Source organism: Aspergillus niger (genome assembly GCF_000002855.4).
Source record: "Aspergillus niger supercontig An13".
NCBI lineage: Eukaryota > Fungi > Ascomycota > Eurotiomycetes > Eurotiales > Aspergillaceae > Aspergillus > Aspergillus niger.
The window spans coordinates 615,822-628,567 of NT_166528.1; the positions used below are offsets into that span (position 1 = coordinate 615,822).

General features: G+C 48.0%; 6 protein-coding genes across 6 annotated transcripts; 1 reads left to right on the forward strand and 5 right to left on the reverse strand.

The window, feature by feature from the left end:
- Positions 1–31: 31 nt before the first annotated feature.
- An13g02600 (uncharacterized protein) lies at positions 32–1,625 on the reverse strand (the record flags this gene model as incomplete). The annotated part of the gene is made up of 6 exons (XM_059743905.1): positions 32–75; positions 109–191; positions 320–446; positions 508–564; positions 617–1,333; positions 1,388–1,625. The coding sequence occupies 6 exons, from the start codon at positions 1,623–1,625 to the stop codon at positions 32–34; spliced, it is 1,266 nt and encodes a 421-aa protein (XP_059602126.1).
- Positions 1,626–2,236: 611 nt separating this feature from the next.
- On the reverse strand, positions 2,237–3,770 carry An13g02610 (uncharacterized protein; the record flags this gene model as incomplete). Its single annotated transcript, XM_001396360.3, has 4 exons — positions 2,237–2,290; positions 2,538–2,549; positions 2,954–3,012; positions 3,062–3,770. 4 exons carry the CDS (start codon positions 3,768–3,770, stop codon positions 2,237–2,239), a joined length of 834 nt encoding a protein of 277 aa, XP_001396397.3.
- Positions 3,771–4,306: 536 nt separating this feature from the next.
- Positions 4,307–6,439, reverse strand: An13g02620 (uncharacterized protein; the record flags this gene model as incomplete). The annotated part of the gene is made up of 7 exons (XM_001396361.3): positions 4,307–4,355; positions 4,497–4,735; positions 4,801–5,482; positions 5,546–5,657; positions 5,712–5,971; positions 6,030–6,071; positions 6,129–6,439. The coding sequence occupies 7 exons, from the start codon at positions 6,437–6,439 to the stop codon at positions 4,307–4,309; spliced, it is 1,695 nt and encodes a 564-aa protein (XP_001396398.3).
- A 470-nt stretch (positions 6,440–6,909) lies between these two features.
- On the forward strand, positions 6,910–8,533 carry An13g02630 (hypothetical protein; the record flags this gene model as incomplete). Its single annotated transcript, XM_059743906.1, has 3 exons — positions 6,910–7,119; positions 7,681–7,836; positions 8,402–8,533. The coding sequence occupies 3 exons, from the start codon at positions 6,910–6,912 to the stop codon at positions 8,531–8,533; spliced, it is 498 nt and encodes a 165-aa protein (XP_059602127.1).
- Positions 8,534–9,055: 522 nt separating this feature from the next.
- On the reverse strand, positions 9,056–11,356 carry An13g02640 (uncharacterized protein; the record flags this gene model as incomplete). Its single annotated transcript, XM_059743907.1, has 1 exon — positions 9,056–11,356. One exon carries the CDS (start codon positions 11,354–11,356, stop codon positions 9,056–9,058), a length of 2,301 nt encoding a protein of 766 aa, XP_059602128.1.
- A 265-nt stretch (positions 11,357–11,621) lies between these two features.
- On the reverse strand, positions 11,622–12,601 carry An13g02650 (hypothetical protein; the record flags this gene model as incomplete). Its single annotated transcript, XM_059743908.1, has 7 exons — positions 11,622–11,745; positions 11,787–11,881; positions 11,935–12,045; positions 12,137–12,193; positions 12,291–12,332; positions 12,419–12,467; positions 12,549–12,601. The coding sequence occupies 7 exons, from the start codon at positions 12,599–12,601 to the stop codon at positions 11,622–11,624; spliced, it is 531 nt and encodes a 176-aa protein (XP_059602129.1).
- Positions 12,602–12,746: the final 145 nt, after the last annotated feature.

Below are 12,746 nucleotides of genomic sequence, written 5' to 3' on the forward strand. Positions count from 1 at the left end.
GTCTGCCGTCCGAACCCCAACACCGACCCATTTAATTCGCAGAATATGCTACCGAAGTGAAGGACGTGATGTGAGCTACAATGATTTATTTAAAAATTATACTCTTACTATTCTTCATAATTGTGCCGCCACGGTCATGTTCAAAAAGCGAGATACAGTCCGCAGAGGAGAGTGACACGGAGTACACGGTTCTTGACAGCGAAATCTACCAACAGGGATGGATTACATGATTTCCTTGTTCAGTATAGGAGAGTAAACATCGCAGTGTCAACTGTATATATCATAATAGAAATAATATGTCGTAGCATATTCTACTCACCTGTTCCAGGCACTGCCTCTACCGGTACCAAGTCGATTTGCGGACCCAAACGCACTTACATACAAAGCATCAGAATGATCACCCTCAAAGAAGACCCTCAGCTGCCAGTGCTTCGGTCCTCGACTTGCTGTTCGGGTCCAGGTAAGGTCTCTCGCCAATACCCACCGCCCGGTGTCCGAATCTCTCACCAAGGCCTTCATAATCGAAAGTGGCAGTGTGGAAAGCACTCCGGTTGTCCCAGATGGCTATCAAGTGTTAGTCCTAAAATAAGCAACACAACAAATGCCAACGACATACCAATATCATGCTCATTCCTCCATTTGAATCTGACCTGCAGATCATGACCCTCAATGATAATCGATTTGAACTTCTTCAACAACTCCTCCGACTCAATCTCGTTCAACTCATTGATATACTTCGGGAACGGCCCCAAAGCAAAGATACTCTTCCACCCCGTCACTGGGTTCGTCCGCACAACCGGATGAACAGCCACCAACTCATCCCCAACATTGAGCGGACTTCCTCGAGGCTGAGTGTATATCTTGTAATCCTTCGGATTTCTCTCCGCCGCCTTGATGAAGCCATCACCCACGAACGTCGCTGTCAATCCTTCGAAGAATTCTTGGTACTTCTTCGAGAACCGGTCGTAGAGCTCGTACCCAGATGCCCAGAGGGTGTCTCCACCGGTTTTGGGAAGCTGGGTTAGCCGGAGAGAGGTGTAGTCAGCTGGTGCCGGCTCGAACTGGATATCGGAGTGCCATTGGGCCGAGTCGTAGCTACGGCGGTTGGGTTGGCGATCGTGGGCGAACATCTTCTTGCGCGCGAGAGAGCTGATTGTGCTGATTTCGGCGTCTGCGGTGCCGAACTCGTTGGTGTTGTTCAGCAGCGGGTGGATGTGTAGGGTGGAGGTGGGGGGTTTGCCAGTTAGCTGCCCTAGTCGGTGGACCAATTCTTTCTGAAGGTCATCGGTGAGGTTTGTTTGGGCGCGGAAGAAGACGACACCGCGCTGAGATACTGTTGATCATGGTTAGGTGATGGGATATAGTTGGGGTAGATCGGGAGAGGTACTCGTGATGGCAAGGTCGCGCAGCAGCTCATCGGAGTTGGGAGCGTTCAGGAGATCATCGACAATGTTGACGGTGGGGTACTCGCGGCCAATGATTGGAGTTGTCTCTTCAAATGCAAACTCATCCAAAGCACCACTGGGCTTCAGTGGAGTGGGATACCGTGGTTGGTCAGTCGGGCCATCCGCACTGGATGCGGGGTGCGAGTGGATTGGGAGATCTGCAGAGATTCCAGGAGCCATGATATTTACAATGTAATTGAACTGATAGTTTCCAAGTGAATAGAATGCCTTGAGATTCTACTTTGGTTGGGACATTGACTGAGATATATAGAAACCGGGATGGGGTTGATAAGCACAACTCCCGGCCATCACGCAATTGCCGTCCCGGCTTGTGCAACAATTCTCCAACAAAAACGAGTTTCGTATCAGCATCGATGGCGAGATGCGAACCCCGCATCTGTCAGATGTCTTGCGCAATCCTGGCTATGAATGAGGGTTTCGCAATTGTCTCGACTATGATATTAGTGGCTAGAGACACGCGTAGCCACGTCCGTGCGGAGGAGATCGGGTGGCTATGGGGAGTTCTCAGGAATGTGCCGTCCGGGGGTCTCGCATTTCGGGTTTACGGGAGATTTTACCTACAAATTCCAGGCTATATGACTCTGTTTAGGTACGCTCTTGTCTAAATTCAAAAAATTTGTAAATACAGACGAGAAGTGATAGCTTCTTCTTATCAACCTCGACTTGAACCGCCTATTCTGTCTTTCCATCAATGTAATACCATGGAATTTAATGTTATTTCTCTTTGAGAAGGTATGAAGAAATATGAATGCACGAGATTGATCAAGTTTTTAGGATTTAAATGTTCTATCCCGTCCTCTCCAATCATCATAGTTTAAGTGTACCTAGAAGGTAGTCAAGTGTTAGTGGTCCAGAAGTACATAAAAAGGTCAAACAGAAGCAACCAACAGTAATTGCAAACACCCCCTGGTATGTCCTCACTTCCAGTAATACTTTTAGATGTATTGTATGGGTAATATCAGATCTACCATCAATTCCTACGAGCAATGAGCCTAATAAACCATAGCGTTGGTAAGGAAGCTCTCGTGCGGTTCTTAGAGACCTGTAGTACATCAATGTCTTGCTACACACATGCAGCTGGGCCTACATAATCATCATCTATAGAGGTAGTATGAAGTTAAGGCTTCCATGTGCGTCTTCTTCAAGGATCCAGAAAATCGATTTCGAGGTCCTCAACTGAACAATGAAAACTTGATAGGAGGATTTATATCGAGGCCTTCGATGCGAATATCCAGTCTTCCAGCCAAAGATTTCAAGGAAGACGGTTCACACCCACGGCATGAATAATTCGAGCAATGAGTCCACGCCGGCGACTTGAATGACTCTACCTTCAGAAGCAGACTTTCGTAGCGCAGACCCTGGAAAGGGGCTGCAAGAGTTGACGAAAGCAGATTATTTGCGTTCATCTCCAATGTAAGGGCCCCGTATAGTTTCGACCTGCATTCGAAGCTGCAGCCTCGAGTCCCCCTTAGAAGGTCTTCACGTACCTTATGGAGACGGGCGAGTATATTATTGATGGCCTCATTCCTATGTTCATTCATTGATGCTGCGACTGTATCAGTGACCAAGATCATCTGGGGGTTGTAAGTGCTTACTCATAATTTTCTCGGTGATTGGAAGCCCACGGCTAGTAATCGAGCCATCACAGTATGTCATAGCGTTCGATGTTGATGTCTTGAACTTTGAAGACAGTTTGAAGAACTGAGAGACCCAGACCCACAACATTAAGTCCCGGGAATATGTCAAGGGAATCTTTTCTTCCAGACCATTGATCCATAAATCTGTCAGAATAGACACGGCATCTTTACAGTCATAGTAGTTGATCAAAACAGCAATTTTAGCGAGCATTTCAAGAGATAATTTCCGAGGGATTTGGCTCTGTTGCCCGTGAATCGCGCGAAGCAAGATCAATAGCGCTTCAATATCCCAACTCTCGGCAGTGATCTCAACGGAACCTTTAGACAGGTAAGCCACACTCTCCTTCCAATCTCCAGTAAGTATGTTTCTAAAAACCGGGGACGCAAGTATCAAATGTTTCGCGGAGACTCGAATGTGGAAACATTTGTCATCTGATGTCTCGCTGAGATGCGCATCCTCAGTTGGCGTCTCGGAAGGCTGTTCTTCGGCAACTCGCTTCTCGTCAGGTTGCTCATCGGGCAGCCCTTCACATGCTCCAGAGAGTTTGAAAGAATTCATTTCTTCAGTCATGTCTTCGTAGTCGTCTGGCGCAAAGGGAGGATTGGCATTGCGCAAAACTATGGTCACCTCTCCTTCGGGGTCGATAATATGAGTTGGTTGATCCATTGTCTGCCGAGTGCTGAAGGATCCGGATTCAATCTGTAAAGCAAGTGGGCAAGGACATAAGGGAAAGTATGAGAGGATCAAATGTAGGACCGAGAATAAGCTCGAGGTAATTCAGGGTGTGCATGGATTAAATGTCAGCGCGGGAGTCGTTGATGGAATACTCTGTTGGCCAATACTAATGCAGGCATTATCCGACCGGGAATTCTCCGTTCCACTCATCCACTAAAGATCACTCAATAGCGGTAGGACAATTGAGAGAAATCAATTAGTTTGACCGCCCTGCAGCTAAACCTCAAAGCCTCCAAGGCTAGTAATGTTCTGGAATATCCCTGAAGTATGGGGTTGCCGATTTGGAGGCTCGCAGCTCAGATACCTCAGATCGAAACATCAAACATTCAGATCAGCGGATTGTTGTGGGACAGTCCTGATTCACTCCACTACCAAAACAACAACCGGTACTTGCCTCAATGCTATCGACATCCAAACTACTGAGTATTGTCAAAGTTAAATAAAAGCCTAGATGGGAAATTCTGTACTCAGGGAAGTTCCGGTCTCCATGAAGCGCTGTTGGTGTACAAATAAATACTATACAATCCCTTGCAACATTAACTAAACTCTATTACATGACGAGCGTATGCCGGAATCGGCACAGAATAAATTATATGAAGAACATTATCCAGTCATCGCTTTGGGTTTTCAACATCCCCATCTATAGCATGCGCTTACCACATCCTGCGTCGCGACATCTTATCACGGACCGACATCAAAGCCTTGAGGATAGTCGCATCATCCCTCGACTCAACGCTCCGTTGGAAACTCTTCGGCCACACATCCTTGTAGGTCAAGTTCGTGAACAGAGGCACGTCCACCTGGCAGATCGTTCCGTCAGCGGGCAATGTGCCATTGGTGAAGTAAGCCCGGACGGCCTTGGCAGTGCAAAGAGATGGCATAGACAGGGTAGTATGCTATCATCAGTAGGTTAGCTGCTTGCTCACTTTTGATATGATGAGAAGGGGAAGTATAAACATACACCGTATCCGTTCTGCTCGAGCAAGACACTTCCCTCAAAGGTCTCTGTCAGGTTCTTCGCTGCGGGAAGAGGAGTCGCTGGATCGTAAGTGTTGCTCAGAATCAACACCGGGTTGGCTGTCTTGACTTCAAAGTCACCGGAGTAGCGCTCCTTGGCGAACATCTTCGGATTCCACTGCGCGCATCTCATGTCGCCGTCCGAGCCATCACTTCCGATCTTGGTCAGAGCCTGTCTGGCTTTGACGTACGGGAGGACCTCTTTAATGGTGGCAGATCGATGCTTGTCGGAGCATGTAATGGCCGTGCCGACCTCATCGGAAGCCGAAGTCAAAGAAGCCGATTGACCGTAGGATTTGATGGTGTCGTATACTTCAGAGTTGCCAAGGATCGTTGTGTTGCGGGTTTGCACGTAGTAAAGAAGCTCAGAGGTCAAGGGCCAAGAGCTTGGCAGGTACATGGCCTCAAAAATGGTCGACTTGACGTCGCTCCAAGTTACGATTCCACCGGTTTCGGGAATGGCAATCGGGTTGTACTTGAGGTTTTCCAGCATCAGGTAAATTGCGGCTTCCAAGTTGGCGGCGCTGGTGTACTCCTTGGCGATAGGGCAGAGGTCCGGTGCGGCCATGCAGCCCGTGCAGAATCCTTCGAAAACTTTGTCGACGTCCACAACCGCTTGTGCGTTGCTTTTCGGAAGGAATTAGCTGTCTGAATCATACCAGATCGGGCAAACTTCAAGGGCCACTCACTATCCATAAAGAGCCTCTCTGGGGTTGTCCACTCCGTCAAGCGCGACATTCCCCATTCGATCCGGGAACATGGCTGCGAGAACAGCACCGATTGTAGTGCCGTATGAGAATCCTAAAGTGTAGATTGTCAGCAAAAGTATAAACTCGGTTCAGCCGTGATATTTACCCCAGTAGTTGACCAAACTATCCTTTCCACTGAGCGCATCAGCGACCTGCATGATGTCCCTTGCAGCAAAGCTAGTTCCAATAAGACTACCAGTTTGATTGTTCGTAGCATAGCATGCCTGTGCGATGTTTGCGTTCTGGGCCCAGATTTCTCCCAAAGCCGTGCTGGACGCTCTGCCGTCGTTAGGAGCTTGAAGGGCGACGAGTTCACGGGTGGCGTCATCGCTGTAGCAGGAGAACGGGATGGTGTTTCCAACGCCTCTATATAAAGGTACAACGTTAGTAGATGTTTCTAGCTCAAGAAAGAAGAGCGACAAACCGGTTGTTAAAAGCTATCAAATCATTGTGACCTCCAAGAATACTAGAGAACAATGTCAGTCAGCATAAGATGCGGTATCAAAGCAGAACTGCAACCTACGCCTGAAATTCCTCTCCATAAAGCCCAAGGCCCTCGAACGAATTGACACCAGGTCCTCCAAAGTTAAATATGATGGGCTCCGAGACTGGTTTCTTGGTCGCTGGCCACTTGGCGATGTCGAGAGTCAGTGTCTTGCTGGAATTTGACTCCGTGTAGTCGTATGGCACGTCTAGTGTTCCACAGATCAATGCCGGATAAGTGGTCAAGTTGCAAGATCCTTTCCATTGGATCTTGCCTAGCTCTGCTTGTGAAAGTGCAGCTAGTGAGGCTAGCGTTAGTAGCCTGGGAACGAGAGAAGTCTGCCTCGTCATGATGTCTAATGAGAGGATTTTAAGAAAGATAGAAGGGAATTGAGGAAAGCTTGCAGGTACAAGACAGGTTGAGAGCCGGTACTCCAACGTTCTTTATAAGCTCATTTCACGTAGACTGTAATCTCCCATGATCAAATCAAAACAATCGGAGTTAATTTTTCCAGGTTGAGGCTGAGTTCGGCCCCCAAATTGACAGCCTTGCGGCAGTCCCCATCATCGCAACTTTATTACCTAGTTAGGTCTGGCATGGTGTTGTAAATCTTCGACGCGTTCCACAAGTACTGGGGCTGAGGCAGGGCCCGGTCGGAGATCGGCAATCCATCTCAGGCTACTAAACCTTTAACGCGCTAGTGTGGAGATAATCATCCCTGCAACAGGCATAGCATCCCCGCATATTCTCTCCCGAACATCTCAATTGCCTGTTTGGGTTTAGTACCTCGCAAAGAATCAAAGAGCGCAGCCTACTCAATATGGCAATCCACCTTGTATCTAGCGGTGTGAGAATTGATGCTTGGTTCTCCTTATCACTTTCTACCAGTTTGAGATCTGTTCAGGGGATAAGTTCAGTTGATGGGAATCAAGAAAGAACAGGCAGAGTAATCTATGCATCATTAAGGCTAATCCAGCAATGGGCCGTTCTGAGTCTTCAAGTCCCCATTCTGGGGAGCGAGTACATTGCAGTCGATAAGAAATGAGACAAAGGCCCTCTTATTCGATGCATAAATTATTCAAAGTAGAGAATCAGTGTTGTTGAGTTGTTTGCCTTGCTAAGCCACAGATGGAAATTGAGCCATGCTGTGCTGAAGTAGGATAGTAACAGCATTGGAGACTGAAGATCCCACTTTACTTTTCGTCGTTCAAAATGCATCATATCCTATTGCATGATCTGTGATTCCATGGGCAGTACAATACTTGGTCTGCCACACCCCGTCCCGAGAGTATCGCAATCATTTACCCTTGATAATGTGGCGGAACTAATTATCCATTCAGCATGATGCAGCCCTGTCATACAGGGGGTGCTGCACCCCGCCAAGTTTAGCGACTAATTAAGTGCTTGTACTTCCCTTGTAACAAACCGAAAGCAAGTCTCATGCGCTAGACCCAATGTGGGCTTTGCATGTGTTTCATCTGAAATTTCTAGAAATCTCGCACATGTAGCCAAGCTTTATTTAGCTTTGGTAGGATTGGAAGACAGCTTACAACTGTTAATCATAATATATAGCTTTTCTAGGGTTCACTAGATATCTGTCATACAAGAGAACAATGCTGAAGCCCTCCACCAGGTCAAACTATCCGGATCGTCAGAAGATACCGTTCATTTCTCCGCTAAAGCAGGAGCATTCGTAGCACAATGCTTCTACCCAAGCTTAGACCAATTCCTCAAGCTTTCCATAGTAGTATGTTACTTAGTAATCTGATTGGGTGCAGATGATAGCAAACATCTCCCCCTTTCTTTTCTTTTCTTTCCCCCTGTCTTGTTTGTCTTTTCCGCTTAGGGATCGTCGCAAGAACGAAGAAAGCACCAATCATATGAATGTAAGATGATTCTCCTACATCCTCATCAACCTAAACTAAGTAGCGACATAGCAACCGACTTATCTGAGCTTCACGAGCAATAATACGCCAACTATACTCAAATTGAACCCCAACCGCGAGACCGCAAGATGAATCCACTTCACCCCCACCGACTATCCCCCGCGCTATACCCATACAATACGCGGGGCTTATAGCCACAGATGGCCGCTTTGATTCGCCCGTTCGGCTAACTCCTGGCCTTAACTACGCAGTGGTGGGTAACGTACTTATTGATGAACCATGAACTACTAGTAGTTGCTGAGGCCGTGTCGAATTACATGTAATTAAGTCCGGGCCGTGCGGGTCATTGGTTGCCATGATATTATCAATGTGATGGGAAGTATTAGGCTACATGGCGACCGTGGGGGTTGGCTAGTATGAAAGTAGGGAGGATGTGATACGAGAATGATGACTGGGTCAGGAAAATTTGTTTCGTTGAATGGAAAAGTGAGGTTCCATGTCATTAATACTATCAAGGATTTTGACTGGGTGAAGGTGAACAAGTACGCTGAGGAATGAAGGATTTAGTAGGTTGCAGTCGCGGTAGCCTGACGCCTTCACTTACTTATCGTTATGCTGTGATACCAGTCTCTCGGCGTATAGTATACTCAATTTCTTTTTCAATGTTAGTAGTATCTTGTAGGGTGGTTATCGTTTTCATTTGAGGACATTATCTAAGCTATACAACATGTTTCGGCAATGAAAAATCCAGCATCGGATAATCGCAAGATATTAAGAGAAACGCCTGTAACTTCAAATCCAGGAAGACCAGCATGAACGATCGCAAGCCATCAACACAAGCGCCTGTAGCTCCAGAAAGATGCAATAGCAAGAACATAAAACGAGAATACAAACGCCGGCCGGCTTTCCGCTACCCGATGCCACCTATGCACTCGGCAAAAAATGCGACACAGTAAGTAAGTGAATGGAGAGTTTTCCGCGCTCTGTGTTTTCTTTTAGCGAGGAGAAAAACACACTGACCCTTTCTTCGTTCATCCAGCCTTCAACTTACCCTTGTATCAAAATCTTTGCCTATCATCCTCACTCTTCATCGTCCTTTCCTACGGAACCAACCAAGGGGACCTCAAAGCAGCCCTTTAGGGTGTGCATGAGGTCCCCTTCACGAAGATCGACATAGATCGTGCTGATGAGCGAGCCGATGGTTTGTTTCTCGCTAGGGATAGTATGAGGAGGTAGGAAAGTTGGATGATCGACGACTCCCTTGTGCATAGGAACTTCGAGAGTCTTGCGTACATAATTGTACAGTTTGATGCAGGATGTGCAGAGATAGTCGGGTGTCGATGGGTCGAGGAAATACTTTTCACGCGTCATTTCATATTCATCGCACAACTTGGACTTGACCTCTTTCTGCCAGAGCAGCACCTTGCCCGGAATCTCCCCGATCTTGGATTCGTCACACTCATCCGTGATCAGGTTTATGAGCGTTCCGACTGCGTGGGTTGTTGATGTTGCCGCACGACTGGCGAGTCCGAGGTTGGAGTTCTTTGCCCAGTGTTGCATCAGGACGTTCCAGATCTTGACCTTGATATAAGCAGCACGTTTTTCGGGGACCAAGTCCATGCACATGACTCTCGTTGTTTCGTCCACAGAAGGTTTTGCGGATTCTTCGAACTCGAGCTGGAGTGTGCGCAGGTCGAGAGCCTGGCAGAGCACATAGATATGTGTTGCCATCATAAGCGATAGGATCTCAACGGTGTCACCTGCATAGCGGGCCGTGAGCAGAGCCAGTGAGTTGATTGACTGATTGTGCATTTCTGCTGATTGGACGAAATTGCTGACGGGGTGAGCCAGGTATGCCAGTTCGCTCATGTACGATGCCATGTTGATATCGATACCCTTGAAAGCGAAAGACAAGTTGGGATCGTCGGCACAGAGGTTAGGGGGCAGGCCCTTGCTGAACATTGGATTGAGCAGTTCCGAGCATTGGGCGAAGATCATCTTCCCGATCATTTGCATACAGGTCATGACTTTCTCCATTGCAGAAGTTATTGAAGCTGCTTGGTAGTTGCCTCCGTGATGCACCTCGCCATTCTCAGTATCCAACAAAGGATTGTCGGTGGTTGAGTTTAGTTCACATTCCACTTGGCGTGTTGCGAGAGCCAAGGATTCGATCTGGGGACCTATCCACTGCGGAGTGGTGCGGATTGCGTAGCGATCCTGAGCGAGGCCGACTTCTTCGGGAATCGAGTCACTGGCTAGTTTGGAGTCGCTGAGGATGCCGTACAGATTGCGTGCCACTTCCTTCTGTCCGGGGTGCGGACGAGCGTTGCTGATGAATGGATGGAAGTTACGACGCGTTCCCATCAACGCCTCCGTGCACATGGCGGTTACGACTTGAGCGAACAAGGCCAGCTGGTTGGCTTCGAAAAGCACGAGACTAGCGGCTCCAGCGCTGAAAGCAGTTCCATTGAGTAGTCCGAGACCCTCCTTTGGAAAGAAAGAAATAGGCTTCAGGCTTAGCTTTGCGAGAGCTTCGTCGGAAGGGAGGATCATGTTGTTGTGATTTGGTCCGCAGTCCACAAAGATGTCGGGATTGCCTTCAATTGCCCCAGCAATATATGCGAGAGGGGTTAGATCACCGGAAGCTGAAATGGAGCCTCTCAACGGAACCACAGGCGTGAAGTCAGCAGCGGCCATCTTGAGAATGTGATGAATGGCCACTGGTCGCACTGCCGAGTGCCCGTTGATTAGACTGTTGCATCGGATCAGCATGGCTGCCTTGACATATGAAGCGGGCATGGAGTGTTTCTTCAGGCGGTCCTGGATGGGCGTGCTTTCGAGCCCCTGCTCAGCAGGGAGAAGCACGCCGGCATTATGGTGCTGAACCAGTGCCTTTTGCAGCGCACGATAGTTGTCGGTTCGGGTGTCTGCACTGCCTCCGAAGCCGGTGTTGACGCCATAGACCGTATTACCCTCCTTGAGATGCTTGCTGAGAAATTCAACACTGGACTGCATTTTCGGGCGGATGGTACCGTTGTCACAAACGACCGGCGTCACCCCATGTCTAAGGTAGGATAATGAGTCAGCTTCAAAGTGCGGCCTGGGGGTTTCATCAAAGCTAACAACGTACTTAGAAACCGCCACGACTTCAGCCAGATCAAGTCGGCGACCGTTCACGCTGACAATCTTTCCGACTATCAAGATAAATTCCAGCTTGGAGGTTGCGTCCAGTACCGATTCCGTGAAATCATAAGGCTTATTTTTACCTGAACCAGCTTCGTCGACTGCTTTCTCTACCTTCATCAGTGCGGACAGCATGGCCTCGGCATGGGTTATGAGACTGCTGTTGTCAGGGGACAGATTGGGTGGAGTGTCAGCCATATTGACTAGACGACTCTATTGTAGCACTTCAATCGTTGTTACTAGCACTGTTGATACAAAAGCAATTTGATGGACAAAAGGTTCGAACTCAGCGTGTCCTTGTAAACGAAAAGTTTTGAAAGAGGTGCTTGTAGATGAAGTGTTGATGATGGGAAGGAGACGAAAGATATGATGAAAACAGACGCGAATCGATTCCAACATAGTGGACATGCTAAGCGAGATACATGGGGTTTGATATAGTGAATGCGCGCTCCCTACGCGTTCTCTACGCGCCCTCTGGCAATACAGTATCATGACCCAGTGTGCACTGCTGGTGCTTGTGGCCATGATGGCTGGCGAATGTCAGTAATTCCTTATCATCAGTAACGTCATCCTGTTTCCAGTTCACACTTTGCTTTTCCCCTACCATGTTGTGTTGTGAGTCCAATACCTCAAAATGACACAGGTCAGCAAATGGTCTTTGGTGGTTGCCGCCATCCAAATGGTGAGAGTACCTGTGATAACATCCCCAGGGGTTACTGGATCCTGCCGAAGCTCTCTGCGAGGGAGTGTGTGAACTGATCAAAGTTTAACATCACCTTTTCACACTGACGATGCACTGCTACTGTGAGTCTATGTATCCAGTGACCAAGGGTTAGTGACAAGATTCTAATAAGCTTCTCTCGAAGCTCTCGGCTATCAGTATGAGACTTTTCAAGACCTGGCAGCAGGGTGGTGGGAAAATGAGCCCGCCAATGGTATGACTGCCAGCCACATGGCTTCCCGCTTCAACAGGCACACCATCCTTATGTCATCTCTACAATCACGACTGGTTATTGCTGGATCGAAGAACGGATTCTGCAATTACCAAGTGAAAAGTGCCTTCTACGCAATCCAGATCCGGCTTTTGACCTGTTGTTTCATCTAGACTTCGTTTAGTCCATCGGGATCCTACCTCATCCCGAAGGGTTTGTTTTCCATCAATCAAATACCGTGTCTGGCTTCCCGCATTGCACCGTGCTTATTGTCTGTGGGCGGCGAAGTCAATTTGATATATGTAAACAAGCTGAGACTTGGGTCTACCGTATGTCTAGGTTCAAGATCCAAGAAGACGTTCTGAACCACTGATGTGCTTATCGAATGCACAGAAAGTATGCCCCCTTGCCAGCAATTTCTCTCTTTTGTGCATCACAGTTGCTAGTTGGTGTCAAACTTGGGAGTTGGGGCAGTAGAGGAGTTCACTGTTTCTCTTCCTCTGTCGTCCATGACTGGTATGCCAGTTATCTTTCGACTAGGTCAGAGCGGTATCTAATTCGATATTTGAAGTCAAAGGTCAGATTGAGAAACATAGGACAAACGTTGTCTGGGACTTACAGTAAATCGAGTTACCCTGTTGCTGAGGGTAGATAGC